We start from the raw sequence: 27254 nt of genomic DNA, 5'->3' as shown, positions 1-27254 counted from the left end.
TTTTCTATGACCGACGGTCACGAGAAAAAAGGACAAAATAATAGCTATTCCAAATTCGCAAAAAGTGCATTCCATTAACGACTGAATATTACTAAATTAATGTATTCCCTCAAGAACTCCACGTGCAGCATAAAAGAAAATACATAAATTTTGAATAAAAATTTAGTGTTTACGTTTAAGAGACGTGATTGAAAAATAATCAGTGTAAAAACTATAAATAAAGGCGTTCTATTGAAGCTCTTTATATGAATATAAATCCATTATTTGTATAAATTAACTATTCGATTCTCAAATGATTGATGTATAGTTTAGCAATATCGAAAATAATCAACTTTTTTATTATGAAAAAAAAGCAAACAAGTTAATCTTATTCAAAACACCTCGTATGTGATATAAGTACAGCAAAATAAAATTACAAGTGGCTCTGTGTGTGTGTAAGGGATTCAAGCGTTCATGCCTTTTTTACGCGGCAACAACAACGAAGAGCTTTAGCGATTGCAAGCCACCTATAAGCTACAGCGTCGGAGGGTTGTTGGTGGCTGTATAAAAGGATGGTCGTAACTTGGACACTGTCATTTGTACCGAAACTTCGTATCGGCATGCCGATGGGATCCACTCATTTTACTATCATGAGGCAACTGTTGCTTGTCGTCGCCGTCTCTTTACAGGTCTCTGCATACACCGATTTTGTTCAAGTACGTGTTTTTTTTTAATATGAAAACTACAATGTCAGTGATGCGTACAAGTATTTTTTTTATGTGGGAGAGGTTGGGGATTAATTTGTTTGCATGATTTCTTTTTTAAGTTGTAGTATTTTTTATAAATCGATATTATTTTTAATGTATATCAATCAAATTAAAAATATATACGATTGTGAATAAGTGTAAAGCCATTTTTTAGTGTTCATTAGATTGATCAAGGGTGTATACAACGTTGTGGCTTTCTCTATTGTGCATCTGCAATCTTCATAAATAAAAAAGGCATTGTGTTTTTTAATTTTATTCATTAATAATTTTAATTTTGAATAATATGTGCGTTATATTTAAACATTTTGAAGGGTTTCAATTTATTTTTAGAGAAGTTTAGCCTTCAAAGCTCACACCTAACTCTGTCTACATTTTTCACTCATAAAAAAATCTTAAGAACTTTGAAAAAGTATTATCAAGCGGCCAAGTCTATTAAAAATATCTAGTTCCGCCTATGAGTATGCATTTATATTATACGCGGAAACTAAATGGACATTAAAAACAAAGGCCTTTAAAAAGAGCCCCGCTTTTTTAAACATTTTTCCTAGAGAAAATTATAATTTTTTTTTACTTTAATATATGTTAGTAAATAACTGTTAAGTGCTGAGTTCTAGTAACGGTATTAGTTGAATTGCCTTTCCAATGGACCTGCTAGGGTAAAAAAAATATAACAAATAAAAACTTTCAGATGTTCACAACTAGATAACTCATTCGTTCGTGATGTTATAACTATAACATTTTTAAATTAAGTAGCTGATATTTCTCAAATATCTCTTTCCGTTAGTATTTTGTTTTCTTTGAAGTTTTAATTACTTATACATTTGTGTAAAATTAGCGTGATCCAAATCAATATCAAGACTTGTAATACTACTTCAAAACTACATTAAAAAAAAAAGTATATCAACTTATTGCAATACTATTTAGAATTATAATGATTTAATATAACATATATTATTAATACTTTTCTTAAAATAACTATTTATAATTTAAATTATAGGAGTAAAATTTAAATGTGTCCATTTTTTTAAAAATACAATAATTATAAAATATATTTAAAACATACAATCTATAAGTGCACAAAATGAAAATAAAAACATTCTGTGAATTTTTATAGTTCTTAAAATTGGAAGCAATGTCCTATATTACGTTAAATGTTTTGTTATGCCTTTAAAATAACAATTAATTTCCATTGAAAACTGTTTTATAGTCCCACATAATTATCACTTTAACACCTACGCAATTCCAAACAATTCATAAAACACTTATAGAAAATGAGTTTTTTTTAAATAGATATTTTTCGTTTGTATCTCGAGAAATTTTATTTTACATAGGTCTTGTGTCTGTAATGTAACATAATAATAAAATTTAGTGATCATAAATATCAAAAAAAGGTTAACACGAAAATATCCACGCAAAAATTATTTGACTCCTAGGGATATGAAATATGATAGTTTTTCAATTATTTTTGCCTATAAAAAACTCTTGAAAAAAAATGTTTATATTTATTTTTTATTAAACTGAAGATTATTATTATGGTTAGTGATATAAAGAAATTTTGTAATTTAATTTAGTTATAACATTACATATTTGATAGATATGCTATATATTCACAAGTGCATAGTCACAGCGTTCAATATCCAATAAGCTAGTCAAGAGTTCTATTTATTTATAATTACTTATAATATTTATAAACTTCAAAATGTTATCATATTTTATTCTGACTCGTTTCAATTTATTTTAACATTAATATGATGATGTTTTTAACATAGGAGTAGTATTTAGGCATTAGCACTAGGAAATTTCTAAATAATAAAAATTGTTACACTACATAAAAATGTATCATAATCATATAATTTTTTCAAGTCTTGGGGTAATTCAATTTAAAACCCTATCTCCTTAAAATACACTTCTGCATAAAAGGAATAAAAAACAATGAACATTTTTTTTTACAAAAAAAAAAAAAGGATTGCATCTATGTCTAATTTTTTTATTATTACCTTAACAAGGCGTATTCATGCTCTATCAAATCACTGAGTAAATTCGAAACTAAGAAAAAGTTTTGTCAACAAAACTTTTGATTATAAGTCACAGATTTTTGTCTTGGACTTTTATTTTTTGGCAATACAAGAAATTTATTCAGTATAAAATGTATTAGTATTTAACAATAAAAGCAAAGCTCAATATAAGAAGTATATACGTGCAACAAATTTTAATTAAAAAAAATATTCACGAAAACATTAATATATAGTTTTTAAATTATATAGAAATCCTTGTATTATTATAAACATAGTTATAATTTACTATGTTTTTATACGTGTGTATATAATATTATTTTAATTTTTTAATTGAATCCAACCGAATAATCACACTATTTTATTAAATCCATATCGAATAAAATTTTAATAATTTTTCGAACAGACTTTTTAAAATTATTCTTCAACAAATTCAACACACTATTTGATTATACTTGTTCAATTTTCGAACCAAAACTTTAACACGTTACATCACTACTAAATATTATTGTTATAAATATTAAAACGAATTTTAGATTAGTTCTGTGGCTCATATAAAAATGTTGATATGTTACAAAAGTAGAGCATTAATATTTTATATAACTTATATAAAGAACTGTGTTATCTGTCGTGTATCAAAAAACTACGAGTCAATTTTATTTAAAAGGTTTGTGTTTGGACTTCAAAAATAGTGATCTCCATAAAACATTATTTAAATGTTTAATTTGTTTTTTTTTTGCTCTCTTATAAAATTACTAAAAGAGTCAATCAGCTTTTGAATAAAAGACACAGAATTAATAAAAATATTTTAAAACGTATTTACAAAAAGTTGATTAATAATCAAAATCAACGATTCTTATACATAATTTACCGTTCTGAATAAACTGTAATAAAAAATAAGAAGTTTTTTTTTTATTCTTCGGCAACAAAAGGATATTGTAGGTGTTAATATTTTTTAATAATTTTATGCATTGTAAAACAATATTTTAAAAAGTTTACATAGTTAAAAACTTTACTATAATAATCTTTTATGACTTGTGTGATAACTCACTTGATAAATTAATTATAGTTACAAACAACATCGAACAAATTTTTCATTTTAAGTAGATTTTTTTTTATAATTTATATAATATATTTTAAAGATATAATAATTTATAACTGTTACTTTAAACAATTAAGGTATACACAAGTTTACAATCTTAAATAATTAAAAAGTTTTTTTTATTAAATTAAAGTAAAATAATTTATTTTTAAACTACTATGTAGATGATACTACAAGAATATAGCATTTATTTTTTAGTGCATTTCTTATGTGAAATTTTGATAAAATAACAGGCCTTCAAATACCTATAATTTACTATTTTTTCGTAATCATAGAATGAAAAATATGCCCGCAAAGGCAAAAAAAAAACAACCTTTAATATCACCTTATATTTAGTGCATAAATATTTTTTGCTCATACAATACGTATTTCAAAAAATAATTTTAAGTTATATTTAATAAATATAAAACAAATTACACAAATTTTCCATAACTTAAAAATTAAAAGTAAATAAATAAGAATATAGTTTAAACTACATTATTATTTATTTTAAAAGTTGAATATTTTTAAACGCGTTAATTATTATATTAAATTGTTTTAAAGCTAAAAAAAATTTTTTAAATAAAAATACATTTTATATTGAAATAAAAACTCATTTCGATAAATAATATTTTCTATGCTACTTTGATGCCAAATTTTGAACGAATTATATATTAATCAATAATAATAATATTAATCAATTTTACTATAAAAAAAAAACATTATACATGCTGTTAGCAAATATAATATAGACTTGTATCACAAAAGATGATCAATTATGCAAATTATGCATCATAGTTTTTAGTATTTTGTGAGTTCTAAAATTTTAAAAACTTTATCTATGAAAATATTTTTTTATAATAATGCGTTTATCTTTGAAAATCTTTGAAAAGTTATGGACTATATAAATTTAATTTATTACTTTTCAAACGAATTGTGATTAAACTGTTTAAATTAAAGAAAACAAATTACTCTTACTTTTATTGCTATATTTTTATTTTTATTTTTTTAGTTCAAAGACCTTTTTTTTGTAACTATCGCATTCAAAAGTTAAATTGCAATGAAAATAAAACATTACAATATTGGCCAATTCGTGTTTGGAAATGCTCGAGACATTGTGTCTAGCAACGCCAAATCTTCAGGGAAAATGGGTTTCCCTAGCTGGTTCTTATTTAAGATGACCTCTATAAATTGAAGTGTTTTTAACGTTTTATATTATGTGATGAAATTTGCATTTGTAGTCTTTTAAAATTTCTTTCAGAAACTCTTATATTTTCATTTGACGTTTTTATTAAGAACAAAAATAAATAGTATAAAGATAAATTATTCTATTAGTTAAAATTATTTTTTTATCCTCTCATATTTTTAACTACTGAGCATTTTAGAAAAAAATCTGAACTCTTTCAGACCCTTGGTAGTTTTAAAGTTCAAACAATACTTTTAAAACCAAAATAAGTTAAACGGCGTAGACACCAAAATTAAAGTAGAATTATTTCGGAAGTTAAAAAAGCCAAAGTTGAAAATTAGATTTTTCTGAAAATCATTTTTTTGCCTATCCTTGAATTACCTATCGTTATAAAATTGATTTTCAGTCATTATCATTCACTAAAAATGAAAAGTCGAATCTGAAATGCTTAAAATTCATTTTAATATGAAATTTTGTTATATAGTTTGTTTAAGAAAATGTTAACGTTTATTTTTGTAATTTGTTTAAATGTTTCAAAAAAATATGATTTTTCTTCATAAAGATGGCCTTGAAATAAAAAATACTGTCTGTTAAGTCTATCTAAAAAAAATAGACATCATATATTTGTACACTAAATGACGGTAAAAATAGATTGAAAACAAATAACTTATAATGAGTTTTGCACTAAGCCGACGATATATTTTAGAATTACTTATTAGTAAAGCCATGACTATTACTAAATAATGCTAGTAATATATTTTAAATAAACTTTATTTTAAATATTCAAGTTAAGATTTTTTAAGATTATAATTGAAAGAATAAAGAAATAATTTAAACAGAGAACTTGAAATGAAAAAGGGTCATTTTAAGATAGTCAATACTTTTACAAAAGCTTTTTTATACTTTACGACTTTAAACGATAGTAAAATATAGAAACAAAACGATGATAATAGAATTCCAGTAATAAAACAAACTTAGTATAATGCTTCACATAACCAGCAATACTCTTGTTATTACTTTAGTTTCTAAGTAAACAAATAAACATAGTCTAAAAAAGTAGATCGGCATGGAATAAGTGTAAATAATAATGACATAATTAAATATTTGATTCTTATTTTGATTTATCACAATAAATTATAAAAAATAAAGCAACTATTATTAATTCTTAGTTAAAAATGTAAACTATTTGTTGAAAAATGTTTTCCAGTAAAAATAAAAAAAGGACATGATATTAGTTTTGAAAATTTTAAGTATATTTATAATTTTAATTTTTGTTATGAATATCAAATTTATAAAAATTCATTATGATTAAAATTGATTCAACAAATCATTGGTATGTTATCTATAACTGTAGAATTAATTTTGATTTATAATTCCGATAATTACATAGTTTTATAAATTACAGCTATTATGTTATAAGTACAGCTGAAAAATTCTTAAATTAATTTAAGTATTTCAGATTTGTGTATAAAATTCGTGTATGTTTTAGATACTTTTCTGAAGAAAAAATAACAGAGTTGGTTTATTTTGAGTTTCATCGTGTTTGTATAGCTTATGTATATTTTAAGTATATGAGAAAAGACTGCATTTATTCAATAATTTTGGGCTTCAATGTCGAACACTTCAATACCCATTTTTTCATGTAATCCATGTACAGTGTAACGAAAAATAAGCTTAAGCGTTTCATATAAACAAACCATAATGTAATTTACTATAACTCCGATATAACCAAGGGTCAGGATTTACATTTTACAGTAAAGACTTTAAACTAAGTTCATATAGATATTCTGAAAAAAAACTTCTTTAAAAACTAGAAAACTATCAGATCAACTTTACAATTTAAATTATTACTCGTGTACGGAAATATAAGTGCAATAAAAAATGTAAAGTAATGTCAAATCCAAATCTTAAAGTTTATAAGTTCACATACCTCGACAAAATTTAGTATTAAAATATTCGGATGTAAAATCGTAAGAATAAATTGTATTATAAACAAACTTTTATTATAAAAATGAGATCATCGAAATTATTCAAATATAATATTTTATGTATAATAATATGATAAAAAATGAATAGATTTTTAAATTTTTGGCATAAAATAACTTCCTCATTAAAAAAATCGCCGTACAAAATAAAACTATTCTTATTTTTATGACAATTGTAAAACACATTCATTCTGAAAGCGAACTGAATGAGAGATTAAATAACTGTTATAGTTCATTTTCATTAGAAAATTGAGAGATAGGAGGGTAGTACTTTAAACTTGTATGTTAAATATACACAAATGCTAATTCAAAAAAAAAAAAAAAATCACGATGAAAATCTAAGTAAACATTTGCTCAACAATTACAAAAACTATATGTTGTTTAATACATCATATAATCTATTGAATACAAATATTTCTATTATAAAAGAAGTGATTAAAATTTAACATGTAGCTCACTTCTTTTAACAAGGGTATATCTTAAAAATGTATATTACTAAGTAATGCCTATTAAATCGTCCATCTCAGTAAAATATCTTAAACTAAGTATTTAATCAAAAAATAGCATATTACATATTGGAAATTAAAATTTTTAAATCGCAAAGTTTTTTGAGATATGACGTTATTGATAGAAGCTATGTAAGTCAAGTGTTTTCGAAATTGTTTTTTAACAATTTGTATTAAATTAGCTAGCGTGAGGAGATTTTACTACTTTATAATTAATAATATGATAATTTTTTTTTGTTTGTTCAAGTTGCTTCGTTGTGATTTAACTATTCGATTTACATAGCAGGTCATATATAATATCTGACAACCCAACCGTGTATTTTATTAATTTTTAATACAAAAATACATTAAATCAGTATCAACCTTCTATTGGTCTTTATATCACTGATCTTATTCAATCTATAATTTCAGTACCCAGAGAATTCACTTGTATTTCAATAGGTGTAAAAATTATTGTTTTTAAGTAATGATAAATTATAACATTTGTTATAAGAATACGTTTGTATATACCTAGAGGTATTATTATTCGGAAAAATTATTGTAGCACTAACCGTTTTTTAGACGATTGATTTCTATAAATTATCATGGCATTACTGAAGTATAGTTAATTCATTTGAGTTAAGTATATCGATAACGTAAAATACGAAAAACGTGCATTATGAAAACAAAAATATTTGTATTAATCACTTTATATTTTAATGCAAAATCGAATCTCGAGCAGATCTAATTTATTTTAAAATAAAATTGTATATCTTATGATAATATTGTTGTCTAAAAATTATTTGATCGTAAAATAAACAAACCTAATTTATCTTTCGTTCTCACGCTTTCTGAAAATGTGTTTAATGTTAAATAAACGATTTAGAATTTTCTATTACTTTAGAAATCCATTAGCTATTTGTTTTTAAACACATTTTCCGAACATTTTTTCAGTATATCGTAATATGTAATGACTAATTTAAGCATATAGTCAGTAGCGTACCCAATATGGGAGTCTAAAGGGGCTATATCCCTTCTGGCCAATTATAACTATTAACAGTATATGACTTTAACGCTAGTAAGAATATGATATAAATAAAATAATAGATCTTTAGCCTCTCCCTTGAAAAAAACTTGCGTATGTGTCTGCACTTAGCATTTAAAATATGTTTTAATTATCTTTATCCAGATTTATATTTCTTGTTTTAAAAATTCATGATTAAAATATTACAAATTATATAATTTGTCAGTATTAATATTTGTCAATGACAGCATAAATGATGTCTTTATTTATTTATTAATCAGTTATGTAAATCACCTATCTTATTTTTTTTAAGTTTTATTGTATGATTGAGATAATAAATGATATTGCTATTCATTGTATAATATATAATTGTATATATTATGATTTTCTGTGGAATTTTATAATTAATAATCAGTAAATAATACAGACGAACATAGAATTATAAAAGATGTTTATATTTTATACATTTTAATTAAAAATTTTTTAGCTCGAAAAACAATTAAGTTTCCTCAAAGTTTCACTATTGAAAGCAATTACTTAAGATTTTAAATTATATCGGTCTTTTTTCGTATTGATAAATAGACTATGAAACATAGTCTTGATAATAAATTATAATCATTATTTATCTTTTTTAAAAAGATAAATTAACTCAAAAAATACTCGTTACACTTTAAATTAATTAGAAGTTCTCTTTTAACGTCTCAGACATTTTTTAGTTTGTAAAAGAAATAAAATGTACTTTGCACCACATTATACCAAAATAAAAATGCCTATTTTAGTAGTTATAGTGAAATAAGTGAAAAATTATTCAAGTATACAATACTTAAATATAGTTTGTGGTAAGTAATATTATAAAACTGCTATAATTTTGATACTATGAAAAATCCTATCATTTTAACTTCAAAAATATTTTTGAATTATCATAATAGTACACTGCTAATTTACGCGAAACCTGGTGATAGTTACATTTTAATATTAAGAGGTTTGATTAACTTATTGGGATTACATCAATAACATATTCAAATGTTTATTTTTATAAAAAAACAAGATTGTTATGTAGATTTTTTTACTGGACTAACATTTAGAATAATCTTCTCCATTATTATTTCAATTTCTATTTTAGGTAGTGGAGATAGAGGCACTTTGGATTTAAGAGTAAGTTACATAAATTATTTTTTTATCAAGGAATTTAATTGGAAAAAATCTGATAGTATCATTATATTTATTTTGTTTTAAAAGAATCTCTTTCAAGTTTCTAATACTTTACGATAAAATGTCAATAATTAATCATAACAATGTAATTTTGAGGTTAAAATTAGTTTAAAAAAAAATTAATAATAAATTTAATAATAAAAAACGCTTAAAATTACTTTTTATAAAAAGTAATTTTAAGCGTTTTATTTTTAGAAAAAGTATAAGTAATGAAATTTAATTATTAATTTAAATCTTAATATTTGAAAATAAAATTTTTAGTTTGGACTGCTTAGTACAAAAATAAGTTAAACACTTTTTTGACGAAATTGAGCTAATTAATTAGTTGTATTAACCTTATAGTATTTGTTATATATAAATGTAGAAATTAAGAATTCAATATTTAAATCACTAGATTGTATTAAAAAAGTAAATAGTTTCGGTAATGATGGGTTCAACTATATTGAAATCGGTCCAGAGCCGAAAATTTTTATGGACAGGCAAAAAAAAAAAGAACACACATCATGGAAAAACTAATAACCAGTAAGCTTCACATATAAATTAAAAAAAAATTTACAAACTTTCATTATTGGCAAAAAATACCTTTTCAGCCTCACATCGGAGCTAAATCCAAATGGGGCAAGTTGACACACGTTAATGGGTCTTTTAAACATAAGTTAAAGCATAGTTTAGTCTTAAAAGTTCAATTTTAGGCTTAATTAGAAGGTTTAAAACTTAATCCGAACCAAAATTCATTTTTAACGTTTCCTGTGTAGCCTACACATTAAATAATTGGGGTAGTATTAATTTTTCAAATAATGCTTATGTGTTTTTGAAGCTATTTGTTAAGTTTCATTACTCTATTTTAAATATTATTGATACGAGAGCAAAATAATTAAAAAATTATAACAACTAATATCAGTCTTCCTTATTTTGAATATATCTTATTTTTCAATTAGTTTAGTTTTATTTTTATTGACTATAATTAGAGATATCTAAAAGTATTCAACATTTAAATATAATGATAAAAGATGTAAAAAATATTATATGAACTTTGCCAAAAAATATTAATCTTACATCCAATTACGTCCCAATGTTTAAAAATATTTATTATAAACATTTTATGCACACAAATGTTTAAATTTATTATTTTCAATTTGTTTAATACGTATAACAAATATTAATATCTTAGAGTGAACTTTTTATTTCAAATAAATGGGTTCACAAAATATCATTTTTGAACAAAATGTTAAGAGAAAAAGGGAATTCTGATGTTTAATTTTTTTTCAAGTGTTTACAATTTATACAATCGAATCACGTTTTTGAAGTATGAAGAAATGAAATCCTCAAGTCAACCATTGTTATAGCAAAACTTGGAATCGGACTATAAAGTTTAAGGTTGCTGTCAGAACTGAGTTAATATTTTTTTGGATTCTAAAAAAGTCTACTAAATCTATTAATCATCCCGAAATAAACACACTTGTAAAACAGTTATCTCAAAATTCAGACGGTATTGGCATAATAAATACAAAACTGTACATTAGATTTCAAGTAGCGTGAGTTGTACAAAAATAACTCTCATTTAAATCCGTCACTCAGAAATTTTAACCGATTAAATTCCACTTATATTTGTACGTAAACATAAAAGTACATTTTTATTATCATGTTAGATCATCTTGTTCATTAAGTATATGTATTTTAAAATTGCATTTAGAATAATTAAACTCTGTGTTTTAAGTTGGAATGAGTCAAGTGAAATTTAATCGATAAAGAAATAAATATGTGTAAATTGGGTTATAGCACGTTTTGGAATTATCAAAATAGTTTACAAAGAATCAACTTTTAATTATAAAATTCAAAGGGAATGTAAGAAAAAAGTCTAATAAATATTTATTTTAGAATGAATAAACAGTTAACGCTGTTACGTATAAATAAAAAAATGCAATTAAAATGTGTAAGTTCACATCGTTGAACTGTCAATGCCGTCCTTATTTTCCTATAATAATATATGACTTCAGTATATTCGATTTGTACCCCATATGTTAATGGTTAACGAAATGTTGAGTTTAAAGGACATTCTTCGATAAAATCTATTGTAGAGTTGTTTTTGTTTCTATGTAAATCAGTATGTTAATTTGAACACCCACGTCATTCCGGTCAAAATACTTCCAGTTCACATCATAAAATTACAATATCGAAAGCTCAAGTTTAAATTTCATGATATCATTTAGGTTTTAGTGAATAAATAGACATATTTTTAATTTGTATAGTTGTTTATTGTAGAAGTCTAATATGAATACTGACATACATTGTTAATGACACATTACTGACACATATTGTATAATAACTATGAGAGATAGATGTGATTGAAACACATAAATGCTGATAGTATTCAAAACAGGTATGGAATAATTATAAAATGTAAACAAGTGTATATGTTTTAATCTTGTCATTGTTTTTATGTAAAATTATTTATCATAAAGTTGCTCTTTGAATTTCAATATTACATATTAAGGAGTACATATTATCCCTTTTATGTTTATACTATACCATTTTATTAACATAATGCCTATGTATTATGTCTTTTAGGGTTGTTTTTGATTTCTCATTAGGAAGATACAAAATTAATTATTTTAATTTTTAAGCGTTTAAGGTTTAATTTTAGTTTGAAAATATATAGAAATCGCGAAATATTTAAACGCCGTTGTTGATAAGTACTGCCCTAAGGATATTGAAGCGAATTGCAAGATAAATTCAATAACATTTAAAAGAGATGATTTAAGTTGTGCATTTTTTTTGTATAAACAAATATAGACTGTTTGAAATTAAAAAATGAGAAGATAAATGTTGATAATCAAAATTATTTTAACGTTTTGATTATCAAAATTAATTTCACAAATAGTCTAATAGTTTTTTGTATTACATCAATGATAAGTAATTCTATATGTATTACTCGGTTTTGGTAAAAGTATGATACAAATTGCTAACTCGAGGATAAATAACAGTTATAATAATAATAATAATAATAAGAGTAGTTTCAATTTGTAATTTTGTTTTGAATTGGAAACTAGCTGTTGGTAGATGTTTATTTTGAATTTCAAAAGTGTATATTAATAAAGTTATACATTAAATCTAATTTAATTGTTTTTGTGTTGGATAGCTGTTGTCATAAACATTAGTTTAATCGAACATGTTTGCTTGTGGAATAACGTCACATAGTATTTACGTTAAATGTCGTAAGGGATTTCTAATAAATTTCATACTGAATATTATTACAGTGACCTAAATTCACAAACAATATCCGAAGAATAAGATATAGGCAAATGTAAATATTTTTGTCATTCTATACATAAGCAATATGTATTGAATATTTAGTAGTTTTCATAACACCATTGTTTATTATTTAATTTAAACCTCAAAAAAAGTATTCACTTGATCCACATAAACTAATAAAAGATTTTTGTTCAGGATTTTCTATTTTTTTAAGGATGGCTTATTTCTAGAATACTCCTCTAAAGTCCAATATAATTTAAGCTATTTAAATTATATATTGAACTAAAAAAGTTTAACGTAAATTTCCTATAGTTTTTGTTCATTCTTTTACAATAAACTTACGTTAGACATATTTTCTTTCTAGTTATTTTTCGACATACAAAGTTTCTTTTTGTTCTAAGCTATTTGAAATACTTTAACATAAAATATATATCAAAAACAGTAGTACGTGATTAAAATTAATTTTTTATAGTTTTTATGTGTTATACTATGTATAAATTGTATGTTGCGTAAAGATCTATTTTTTTTTAACTCTAATTGTTTGTAATATTACTACACATATTAATATGAAACTTATTTATTTTAAAACTATGAATTAAGGAAAATATTACTTAAAGTTCTAATTAATTTTCAGTAACTACGTTTATGATCTAAAATTAAATAGTGACAATACTAATAAAAAAAGTTGAAATTTTTTAAAATAAAATGTAAAAATATATTATAATTTAATNGAAATTTTTTAAAATAAAATGTAAAAATATATTATAATTTAATTGATTTAACATAATTAATTATATTGTGAAATTATTTTTCTAATAATAAATTATTTGGCTTATATTTATTGAATGCTTTTTAATAAAAATAAAATAAAATTATTATATCTTAAATAAAAAATTAAATGTTTTAAAAACAAAAAAAAATAATTATTTTTAAATTCGAAACTATGTGTTTTGATCTCTACAAGTTATAAAAAAATGTATTAAAATTACTTGTTTTTTATTTATATTAGATTAACGCCTTATTTCTGTGTACAACTATGAAACTTGACACGTGCTAGTTTTTTTAGTGCTTTTTATAACTTATATTAAAAGTATTCAACTATAATTGGTAATTACATTATTTTTGTCACAACAATAACTGATGTGAAAAACGTATGGAGTAAGCGAACAAATGGGGTAAAACGAAGAATTCAGTATTTCCCAAAGTCATCTATGTATATCTGCTAGTAACATACCCTCACTAGAATATAAGCACATATTATCACATCTTGTCATTCATAATTAACGTATTTCGACGTAATTTTTGAAGACCTAAATTTGATGTATTAGCATTCTAATGTAAATTTTTCAACTTTTTCACTTATTCTGAAAGTACTACTTTATTGTAGTACATATCATAGTACAACTTATAGAAGATAAAAGGAACAAATAATAGTAGTAGGCGACATATTTTTGAAGAAATACTCATGCAAAGTTTAGTTCATAGACCCAATCACAGAAGTCCGAAAAAATCATAGAAGCTTAACATATCATCTTACCCCGCCTTGCCCTAAGTATTCTGGAAAACATATTTAAAATTGAGAATTTACGTACTACTCTATGTTGTTAAGAACATGTACTTAACAAAAACATATATATGTATATTTATATTGGTATAACTTTATAGTTATTAAAAAATACATAAAATTTGTGTTATTTGTCAAGAATAGTAGTGAAATAACAAATAAATTTTACTTTAAATTATACCAAATGCTGATTTTGAATACACGGACTTTAAAATGTGTTTTAATGTTCACAAAACATGTGAGTGTACAATATTTTTTAAATTACAAAATTGTTTGTTGGTTTGGCTGACATTAAATCAAATATTTTTACTAAAAGTGTTAAAAGTAACTGACATAAATTTTATATTATTTGGAAAAATATTCCAGTATTTGAGTAATATCCAAGTTGCGTCAAAAAGTATTCCTGGGTTTCGAAATACTATTGAATTTATTTTATATTTTTATTCGAAACTGTATATTATACGATGTTTTCGTTGTTTATTAAATATTGTACAATTGAAACAACGACCACCAGAGGCAATACATTGATTTTGAAAACTTTGAGCTATATTTTGGCTTATTTAAAAAGATTAGCGGTAACTTGGGTTTTTTTGGGCTTCACCTCTTTTAAAGCGAAAGGACGATGTTAACATTTTTAATACGTACTTATTTCAGGAGAGCATGCGAGCCATATCACTCCTGAGAAAAATTCTTACAGGGGTACGATTACCTAAATTTTGAAAAGCTTCAATGTTTATTTTTTCAATTATTGCGTAAAACGGTATGTTGTAACGGTTACAGCGATACCTTTCCCGAACTTCTATGCCTGCCCTAAGCTGACAAACGAAACCAGAGATTTTTTTGTCACACTTTTTATCTACGCGTAACTACTTTTAAGATTATTCACTTTTTTAGGGATAATTGTGGCTGAATTCAAACATAATTCTCCCTATTTTACACGTTGTATAAAAAAAAATTCAAGAATAAAAACTTTATTAATGTTTGAATATTTAGTAATTTTAAAATATAACAAATTTCTTGTTTTATTTTTATGGTTAATGTTTTATCGAGTTGATTTGTTCTTTAAACATTTTATTTCACTAATATCATAAAAAACAAAATACTTATCCTTTTTCGAATGAACATCAAACCAACTTATTACATTAAAGAAATGATTGCGACTGGCGCCTATTCGTGATTTATTGTTGACAGGACTAGTGCGGATGTAGCACCGCGATCATTATCTTGATAATTGTTTAGTGTGTACTTTGGCTTGTAATAAAAATACTATGAATACAACACAGTTTCCTATTTTCTATATGATATCAATTATTTTAGATTTATTGTACCAATTATTTTCTTAATTTAATTTAAATAATAATATCTAAAAGGGGTTAATAAATTTCCATTAAGATTATCATCATACACATAAGTATAACTTAAATTAGTAGTTCAAGTACGGTTGTATTTATGGTTTGGCTAAAGGAGCGCAAGTTCCTCTTGCTGAATTTATGGGCTATTTAAATATTATACTCAGAATGCTATTTTTAGAAGAATTTTGAGTGAAAAAAGTCATAAAGATTAATAATTTAATATAATGAAAATATTTACATTAGTCCTAATTCTCGAAAAAAACTTGACCGAGTTCAAAAGATATAGTAATTAATAATCAATGATAATAAAGATATAAAAATTTTATATTAATACATTACGCTAATCAATGAAGTATATCTATCTAAATTGTACATAAAGATAAATGTCTTGTTAATTTGTGTTCATTGAAATATTATTCCATTCACAATGATTATAAATGAATATAACCATTTTGAAAAAGTTATCTTTAGTCTGAAGAAATACATCAAACACTGCTAAGGAAGTTGGTCATAACATTTCGCTACCAAATTTCATCAATTCAAACAGACAACTGGAAATCAGGATGTTGTTTAAAAGTTACTATAGATTTAAAATATAGTATACTGAAATTAATGATCAGGAAGTCAATTTAAAACGAAAAGTTTTTCCGTTTTATTATAGTACTTAGTTTGATATTAGATTTAGCAATTTTAAGAAAAAATATAACATTTTATTGAAGTATATTTAGAGTGAAACATACTTCAATAGGTGGTTGATATATTTTAATCAATAGAGAATTACATCATTAGTTAGATTAATTCTAATAACTATTATCGGCAAAGAAAGTTCAAGCGGTTAATATATTGAATATATACAATTTATCTAAGACTGCTTTATTATTAAGACGTTGCAATTTAATGATAGATTTTATTATTAAGTATTAAACAAACTAGCTTTTCAGATGATCAAAAGTTTGTTGTGTGTAATCTATTCAAAGTTAGGAGTCACATAATAAAATATAATAAGAGTCATTAAAGACACAGTATCACAGATTTACTAAAATATGTTTATTTTTCAATTGTACAATTGGCTTTAGCTTATTTATAATGTTGATAAATTAACTAGAAAATGTTTTATATGTAGAAATAGAATAAAAACTACTAAGCTCAAGAGTGAAACATCTTGCATTTTATTTAAAATCGAATTTAAACCCAACCGTAATCAATTTAGGATAAGTCACTCATTTCCTCAGTCACTACATAATATTTTCAATTTTTGTAAAAGAAAAATTTGTTTGATTCAAAGAACTCTGCAATAATATCCAGTTAAATAAGTTTTTCATTCTTTCGGGGTTAATAAATATAAAATACAATTTTCTTTAATAAGAACCCCTATTTTTAGTTTAACGATATCAAACAATTTTGATCTTATAATTTGTTTTATCCGATCAATCGTTTTAGTTTCAATATTGTTTAAGGATTTTGATTCAAAAAAAAAAATTAGTATTTATTTGATTTTCATTTTACCGGAGACAACAATATTCTGTTTTAATGGCCCACTAATTATTATCGGTTTTTATTCTTGCTATTGTAAGTGACATGTAATAATAATTGTCAATAAAAACCCAGATATGAAAATTACTATATACTCAACAGCAAATTATCAATAGAAATTTTACAAAAATCGATAAACTTTAGCTAATAATAACAGAATATCGTATAAATCGTATAATATCGTATAAAAAATATTATAAGGAAAAAACTGTTTGAATTTTTTTCTTTCGTAAAATTAGAGGTTCCCTTTAATGAAAATTAAAGTTTATATCTTTCAACCCTGAAGAAATTAAAAAAAAATATTTAACTATAGAGCTTTTGAATGAAGCCAATTTTTTCCATTAGAAAAATTTAACATATTTAATAGTGCCTGAGCAAATGAGTGTCTTGTCCTTTAATCGATCACTTTATATAATAAAATTTAATTGGTTGTAAATAATAATAAATATTTTGAAAAAAAAATATACATTTTTACATAATTATGTCCCCTTGTGTAAATAACAGCCTAATAAAATTGTTATGTAATGTAATTTTGTTTTAAAATGGGTTTTAGTATTATTACAACAGTTAAAATATACGTATAATAATTTAATTCTTTGAGAAAAGAAAAAATCTTATTTTAATCGTTTAAATTTGAAATAATTAACTACAATTAGATTCATAATTTGTATTAAAAAGAAATCAATAAAATTATAAGTTGTATTTAAGGAATTATAATATATTAAAAGCAGTTATATGTCAAGAAATGGCTTAAATGAATATTTCATTCTATTAGCCGTGCTAAACATGTACTTTAAATAAAAAAAAAATCACTAATTTAAAAAAAATAGACTTGTGAAAAATCGTGATTGTGTCACTAAGTGATAATGTATATTTATTTTAATACAGTTTTCTAAGATAAATAATAAGAGTTGTAATAAAATAATGTATTTTTTCAGCGCCCTCGGCAATCTTCTCTGTTATATCCTATGCATAGTAAACGGATACGAACTCCAGAGAAAATTATAACAGGTAACAACAACAGATTAACTTTGTACCCGGTAGACATAATTGTAAAATGACTGTGTCTCCAATAGATTGCATGACAGTGTGGTCAGAAGAAGGTCACGTGTATTACAAGTCTACTTCCAATGACCCAACAGTATGCGGTATTTACTTAATGGCTAAGCCTGATCAGACCGTCCACGTGTATTTTGATTACGTTGATATACCGTGTAATACAGGCGGACTTATAGCGGTATGTGAACATGAATGAACAAACAATATATAATCATAATACTTTCATTATTCTAATCTAAGCTATTTGCATACAAATTCTCGCATATACATATATATTTGTATAGTTTTCATATTTAGTGTCATTGGGTGCATATAATTTAATTAATGATTATATGTTAATATAATTCGTTGAGGTGGATTATAATTTACACAAATATAATTACAGTACTTCTGAAGGTACTTACATTTCTATTTGTATTTAAATCTATAACTCAGTAATTAGTTTTATTCCCATAACGTATAAAAATAGTCTAAGTCCAGACATTCCAATATTATCATGAACCATATTTAAATATCATTAATTTTATTTCACCGTTGATATAAAACCAGGGTAATATTAGGTGCTTGGAGGGATGAAAACGTTTTCCTCACTCCACTACTCCCTGTTTTGGAAATTATCTGAACTTATTTGACTTAAAAATTTCTATTTAAGATATATAAAATTAGTATATATAAAATTAGATATATAAAATTAACAAATTAATATTCTCAAAAAGTTTTCTCGGTAACGGGAGTATTTTTCTGAAGACTATTATAGGAGAATATATTCTTAAAAAATAATAATAATGGAATTAAATAATTTATTTAAGAATATTAAATCAAATGTGAAAATTATTTGAAGTAATTAAATTACTATAAATTTTATAGTTTGAAATGGTATTTTGTTTTTTTTATTTTTACATTTATATAAATTAATATGTTTATAATTTGCCATCAAATTAAATAAATTATAGTTTTCTGATTTTGATAATAACACAAAATTATATAAATATTCATATAAAAAAATATATAAACATTAATTATTGTATGTTGTGTATTATTTCAATGAATTGAGTATTAGTGCAGACATTTAAGTTTTTTCCTTAATTCCACTTTTTCAGTGATGGCATGTCATTTGATTCAGGCACCAAAATGTTTCGTTAATTAATATTAGAGAGAAGAAAAATGTATTATTCATTAACATAACCTATCACACCTTTTACCTATCATCTTCTTAATATTCTATAATATAAAAATATTTCTTAATACTCATAATATTTTACATTTATATGGATTCTTAATATTTTATATTTTTATGGCTTCTTCATATTTTACATTTCTATGGCTTCTTAATTTTTTATATTTTTATGGCTTCTTAATTTTTACATTTATATGGCTTCTTAATTTTTCCATTTATATGGCTTCTTATTTTTACATTTCTATGGCTTCTTAATTTTTTACACTTCTATAGCTTCTTAATTTTTACATTTCTATGGCTTCTCAATTTTTACATTTCTATGGCTTCTTATTTTTACATTTCTATGGCTTCATAATATTTTACATTTTTATGGCTTCATAATATTTTACATTTTTATGGCTTCTTAATTTTTACATTTCTATGGCTTCTTAATTTTTACACTTCTATGGCTTCTTAATTTTTTATATTTCTATGGCTTCTTAATCTTTTGCATTACTATGACTTATTAATTTAATTTATTTATATGGCTTGGTCTAAATGTAATAATCGTTCAAAAATAATGATTAAGTTTAGATATAATTGAACAATACCTAATGAAAAAATTCTATATAATTACCTTAAATTGAACTCAATTTGCCCGTCAAGTATAAATTGGGTTATTTTTTAATATAACTCTAAATTATTTATAATCTCAAATAAATAAAATATTATTAGTGATTAACTTTTATTAGAAGCTGGCTATATCTCAAACTTATTTCGACCGAATTATTTGAAAATAAATAAGTAATTTTGGAAGTGATATATTTTTTACTTGTTGATAAATTTTAAATAATTAAAAATATAAAAAAAAGAGTTAAAACAAAATATTATGGGAAAATTTTATTTTAAAGATAGTTTTGTTTATTTAGTTCTTATCTTATGTAGTTCTAAATCAATTACCATTGATTAAGAAAAACATGAAAATTTATATTGATTGTGAAAATTAAAATAAAATAACATATTATAAACATAATAGTATTTTAATAGTTTGTAGATGGGTGGGAATTAAATGGTCAGCTATTTCCAAATGAAAATGATCACCAAGTTCCTACTGAAGATCGATTTTTCGAGATTTGTGGTACAAAAAAACCTAAACAGATATTCAAAGCATCACAAAATGCAGCTCTGATACAATATCGTATACCACATAGAGGCAATGGCTTCAGTTTTTATGTCTCTTTCATCAATAATCCAACTCGTAAGTATAGATTTAATTACTTATAAGTATTAAGAATATTCCAGTGTTTTGAACTATCACAACCGTAACTTTTATCCATATGTAGTGATGAAAATTGAGATTGTGTTTTTGGAGAACACATTTTTTTAAGTTGATCCTTTTAATAGATACCATTTAATAAACGTTATTAAAACACTAATACGCGTTCGTAATTATTCAAATAGATCTCTCATTTTTCATACTTATTTGTAAATGTTATAATTTTAAAAGTTACAGGTAATTTTTGTAATCTATATTGATAGGGTTTCTCGGATTACTTATTCATTATTAACCATTGTTCTTGATGACAATTTATATTGACTCCATCTCTTTAATTCTCTAGTTGTATTAAAAGTGATGAGCATAATAATATAATTTTATGGTCCAAAAAGCATATCTTAAGTTTTAATTTCCTTTGTTCGATCATTTTTTTTATAATTCCTTTGTTAACTTTTGAAGTTTTTTTAGTATCGTCAAACATTTTTTTTCATTCAGGATTCGTTGATTTATTTTATTGCCATTACTTTCCAAGCACTCTGTATCACATAAAAATCAAAATATTATTTTTTTCTTTTAGAAAAGAAAAAATCCTGTAGGTATACCTACAATATACATATTGTACATACGACGGTAAAACTTTATTTTTAAGCTAATAAAAATAGCTACTTGATTATGGTTAACAATTTTGAGTTCAGTATGAAGTATAATATAAATTTATAAATTAAGTTTTATTTACCGTGTTGTTGACATTTTCATGACATTTATTATTACAGCCATAAAAGTACAATTTATGTCTACAAAGAGTTACACTTACATTTATTGCAATAGTACATGGTTGTTGAATAGTTTTCTTATAATAAGTTACTTATTTGAAAATAATCTGTTTTATGATGCATACTTTTATTGTCTTCAGGATTCGTTATCAAAAATAAATTTCGTACCTTATAACTTACCACATAAAAACTATATATAATGTATAAACTTTATACAAAGCCTAAACGTATTATGTTTTATGCGCTGTTTACCACTAGTTAGCAAAATAATTATATATTAATATTATTAAGCATATCTATTCACAATCAAAATGTACACGAGAACTTCATCTAATACCAATTGATTAGATTTGTTTAAGTTCACATAAAATATTAATATTAAATACAGTTCGTAATAGAATATGTTTAAGCCATTCACTTAACATTGTGATGTTAGTAGATGTAACACTGACGTCAGAAAACTTGTGTAATTTACTATGAATTTCGTTCATCAATTATAGAAAATACAAAGGACCATTGTTCGTTTCAATTATGATGAAAGTACGGTTAGTTCAATATAGACGAACAAAATTTGAGTAATTATTATGTATTTAAGACAATTTGAACTAGAATTTAAATAATTATACTGTTTTTATCTGAAACGTAACATTTTTTTTTTAGCTATCTTAAATAGTGCACAAATTGTAATTAAATGTGGTTTACAGCTCAAGTTACATTTTAATTCGTTACGAATTGTAATTAGGTACCTATTGCATCAAATATTTTCCACCAATATTCATTGGTATCATTAAAATTGGCTTAAAAATTCTTTTCATCGTGACTTCTTTGAAGTAAAATATATAACATTATGTGAGTTTTTTTTAACATTTTTAGCGCTTTTAAATCTCAGTTTACGATTCGAAATAACCTTATTTTAAAGAAAATCCATTAGTAGTTACAAACAATATAAAAGAAAGAAAAATTGTTGATTTATATTTAACAGAGTGACACTTTGTTTTAAATTTCCATTTCATTTTTACTGGTGTTTGACGCGAGAAAGAAAAAATAATAATATTATACATTTTAACATCTTTGTAAAGAAAGTTATTTATTTTGAACTTTACTGTAAGTATATTACAAAGGTACACTGTTATTGATAATTTTACTGTTTTCAGAGGTGTGTTATTATATCATTGTAATTGGAAAAATTAATATTATAATGTATCATTAATTATAATATAATTAATATATTAATATATTATATATGCAGCTTTTATAAAAAATATCCAGAATTATGAGTCATCTTTATTTTTCTCAACTTTTAATTTTTATAAAAGAAGATCCCATTATAATATGATTATGTTTCTTAAACCCTTTGTATAGATAGTGCTTTTTTATAATAATAAACAACTTTACAAAACTGTCGCAAAAAGTATCTTCAAAAATTATGAAAATAACTCTGAAGAGTTCAAACTTAATGATTGAAATAGGTTTTAAGTTAAACTCATTAAAACCTTAATTAAAACTTTCAAGTTAAATTTTACATAATGTCAATGTCAAATGTTATTTTGGATCTTAAATTTTGTATTAAAACTAGAAATCACAAATAAAAGAAAAATAGGATTTTTTTCACGTATTTTAAACTTTCTATTTTGGTAAAATTCAAAAAAATATTTGAACTATTGTTAATTTAAAATCTGTCTGAAAGGACCTTTTCTTATTGCGTAGGTTTATATTGTATACTTATAATTGAAACGCATAAGTTCTTTGTATTTTAAAATATTGAGATTGTGTACTTTAGACGTAACAACAATAAAAATTCTCTTGATTTTCTTGTTGGAAGTGTATCTAAAAAAGGTGAAAGTTTTCTCAAATAGTTATTTGATCTATTATCAAAACGAACGAGAGAAATTGAAGGAATCAGAGTGATAATTGGACAAGAAGATACATAAAAATATCGAGGAATAATTGAAATCATTTTATAATTAATGTTTTTCAAACAGAAATGTGTTTATGCTGCTTTCAACCGAATTAGTTTTATTTACAATCAGAAAGTCAGAAAGAGTTCAAAAATTTCTGCTTAAGGTTTAGAGCATGTTTATAGTTTCAATTATTTTTGTAGTTGTAATGACAAACTTTAAAACGGTTTTGTTAAAACTATTTTGAATTTAAAATAAAGTATTTTTGCATTTTAAAATGGTTTTAAATTTCGAAACATTTTTAGTAATATATTTCATGTGACTTTTTATGTGTTTAGCATGTACATGAAAAGGGATGAATACAAAAATTGTTACTATCTTAATAACTATAAAGTTATAAGAGCGATAGTAGGTGAAACAGATTTATTTCCTTAAGAAAAAGTTTTTCTTTTTAGCAAACTAAAATTATAGCGTTGTATTTAAAAAATTGTTTATAGTGATACGTCACGAGAAATATAATAAATTTCATATAAACGCATTAGACGAATATCAAAATAGAATAATTGGAAAGGTTAAATATCTAAAATTTCTCATCAGCTAACTATTATTATTACTAATTACTTATTTAAAATAAAATACTAATTACTTATTACTGTTAGTAAAAAACAACTATAAAATGTAAGTTAAAATAAAACAAAATGTTCTGACAAGAAAAAAAATTCTATCCAAAAAAATCATAAGTTGCCTCGAAGATTTGGTAGCGTAGAATATGATATAAACGTATAAATGTTATTATCAAGAATTCCTAAGAATTATCGACAGGTAAAATTGTATCATCGTGTCAGATAATTCTACTGGTCACCTAATAATGACGAACGAGCCGCTGGACACCTCCTGGAGACACCTAGACACATGGTACTCATAGTTATTCCTTATAAACTCCTGATACTAGATTTTAATGTTTATTACAACGCATTGATATCAGTCTATAATATGAACTATGTAAACTCGTTACACGATACTTATGAACTCCTGGTACGGATTTTTAATCTTTCAAAGTGCTAATGAAGTGATGAGCTACGGTGTCCAATCCTCCAATCGTAGTCCTCGTGAATTCCTGGTACTAAATTTTGATATTTCTTAAACAATACGATCTAAAATATTAATTGTTTAAACTTGTTACGCGTTACCTTATGAATTTTTAAAACGAAAATAATACTTTCTTGACGAGCTGTAGTTAAAACACTGTACTGGAACGGAGGAATTATTTGCAATTTTATCAAAACATTTTTCGCGCAAAGATTTTTTATGTGGAAGGATAACAATTCATGTCTAAAATAATTGCGCGTTTCATATACAGATTAGTGGGTGTTATTTAATTATATTAACACATTGTTTTTTAAATCGCAAAATAAAATATTATAAAAATATCTTGCAATTTAAGTGGCCACTAGTTTTGCACTATTTATTTACTAAATAAGTAGTGTATTATTTCTTATTTTTGGCTTCACTATGATTCATGATATTATACATAAACTATTAACTAACTAATAATTAACTACTTATACAACACTATTAATGTAACCAACTACTGTAGTTCCGCTACAAATAACATCTATTTTCGAACACTGTATACCATTGACGGAGTTAGAAAAAAAACTTGGGTGAGAGGTTAATAATAATTTCTCCCAACTTAAAAAAATTATTTATAATACATTTTCTGAATTTTTAGGGGACTTGGTTTTCAAATCTAACCTCTAACTTTGTCTGTATTGGTTGTATGAAATTAAATGTTTAATTAATTTAATTGATTAATGTAAACATAAATCTTTTGAATGAGTTGTAATTTTGTAATCAAAGATGATTTTATTATACATTTTAGTATTTATCTTTTGCATAAATAACTATGTGCAAGATACCTTTTTCATCATCGGATACCTTCACAAGTCACGTAGGCTAATTCTCGTCAAGTTAGTTTCTTTCGCTATTCATGTTCTAATAATAGTTTACCGAGAAGCTTTTTTTTCAAATAGGGCTTAGAATATCATTAATGTTTTCTCTAAACAACCATTCTATATGCGACCTTGAGTTAATGTAATTAAACGGTAAGATAGATGTGAATTTTTCATAAATTAACATAAGACATGATCATTTTCATTCCCTCCTTGACAAAATTAACAGACTGTGTTACTACCAACATTTAAATTTGTATCATGTTCTTACTTTTAGCATGCAACATCCTCCTAACCGGTTTAGTCGACGTGTATACGTTAAGGAATTACGGGAAACAAGTAAACTGTAGTTTGACCACATTATATCCAGCTCAAGTAAAAATTTTATCTCTGGGAGTTGGTTTGGGACACGGTCAAAAGAGAAATTATGAACTTGAAACCGGAACGATTCACAAGGTAACTACGGATTTAATATAAAAGTAATGAAGAATATTATGTTTTGTATTACCTAAAAAATAAATTATATCAATAATATTTTAAATAAAAAGTATCGATAATTTGTTTACATTATCTTATATTTTTAAACAGTGTGAGAATCGCGGAGCGCCTGATTTCGTTCAAGTGGGAGGTGGCGACGGCTTAGGACAACTATCGGTTGTTGATTCAATCTGTGGAACAAATTCAGCCCCAGGTATTAATAATATTTTGTCTTTTTACGCTATTAACTTAAAATTTTTTGTAGATTACTAGTATCCAATATAGATGGCTACCGAAAAAGTTATTAAACAATTTTTCTTGACAGTCAAATACGAAAAAAAAAAATTAAATTCAAATTACTTCCTTGTTATTATTTTAATATTTAAATGCTGAAACAGTCGGAATTCTTTATTTAATTATATGATATTAAAAATTTGGTAGCATCGTTTCTCTTAATGAAAAATTACTTTTTGTACGATACTAAAATAATCACCTAGACATCCAAGTAGGTAAATTGCCTATTCTACGCGCCGTCTTGATAATTAAAGTTTTCTAATTTTAAAAGAAACTTCTTTGTCGCGAAATGAAGATAGAAATATATAACAGTGTGTTTGTATGTGGCACATATAAAGATATGTTTTTCTTAGAGAATGCAGTTGAGACTATTATGTGTGACGTGACAACAGTGAGGCTGGTCTCAAGTGGCCAATTTCATAATGCTGTCACTGTGGCTGTAACACCACCCGAAGTAGAAGCTACGCCAACATTAGTGTGCCGACAATAGAACTAACGATGTTCGGAAAAACAGAAGTCTTTCCTTCCAAAAAATATAAGCCGAAGCAGATTCTGTTTTACCTTTTTTGATTAAATTAAGTTATTATTATCATTACATGTTCATTTGAATAAAAATTATAATTAATAACACAATAGTAAAAGGAATACATAAGACAAAATATATATTAAATTATAATTTTTATATTATATATTATCAAGGTATACAAGTATATATATATATATATATATATATATATATATATATTTAAAAATACATATACTTAATGTATTTAAACAACTATGCATACAAATGTATATAAATATATAAGTGTTTGCCGGACAATAACGGATACATACTAAACTGATTATAATAACACTGTTGATTATTTCATATACAACTTACTATAAAATATTTATATGTATGCCAACATTGACTTGATATGTATATTTTTTGTTT

General features: G+C 24.0%; 1 protein-coding gene across 1 annotated transcript; it reads left to right on the top strand.

The window, feature by feature from the left end:
* Nucleotides 1-530: 530 nt before the first annotated feature.
* Nucleotides 531-27038, top strand: LOC126906327 (corticotropin-releasing factor-binding protein). The gene is made up of 7 exons (XM_050686879.1): nucleotides 531-695; nucleotides 18371-18443; nucleotides 18509-18669; nucleotides 20695-20905; nucleotides 25824-26002; nucleotides 26135-26237; nucleotides 26671-27038. The coding sequence occupies exons 1-7, from the start codon at nucleotides 552-554 to the stop codon at nucleotides 26805-26807; spliced, it is 1008 nt and encodes a 335-aa protein (XP_050542836.1). The 5' UTR covers nucleotides 531-551; the 3' UTR covers nucleotides 26808-27038.
* The last annotated feature ends 216 nt before the right edge of the window (nucleotides 27039-27254 follow it).

This window comes from Daktulosphaira vitifoliae, unplaced genomic scaffold (genome assembly GCF_025091365.1).
Source record: "Daktulosphaira vitifoliae isolate Bord-2020 unplaced genomic scaffold, ASM2509136v1 Scaffold_4, whole genome shotgun sequence".
NCBI classification, from domain to species: Eukaryota; Metazoa; Arthropoda; class Insecta; order Hemiptera; family Phylloxeridae; genus Daktulosphaira; species Daktulosphaira vitifoliae.
The sequence above is the reverse complement of the archived record's forward strand: the minus strand, read 5'-3'. Positions and strand labels throughout refer to the sequence as shown.

What these genes read in the sequence shown, in the direction of transcription:
- LOC126906327 (XM_050686879.1), top strand. Translation starts at nt 552, where the DNA reads ATGGTCGTAACTTGGACACTGTCATTTGTACCGAAACTTCGTATCGGC. An exon ending in ATACAGGCGGACTTATAGCG is followed by an intron (nt 18,670 to 20,694) that starts GTATGTGAACAT and finishes GTATTTTAATAG; the next exon opens with TTTGTAGATGGGTGGGAATT. An exon ending in TTTCATCAATAATCCAACTC is followed by an intron (nt 20,906 to 25,823) that starts GTAAGTATAGAT and finishes TCTTACTTTTAG; the next exon opens with CATGCAACATCCTCCTAACC.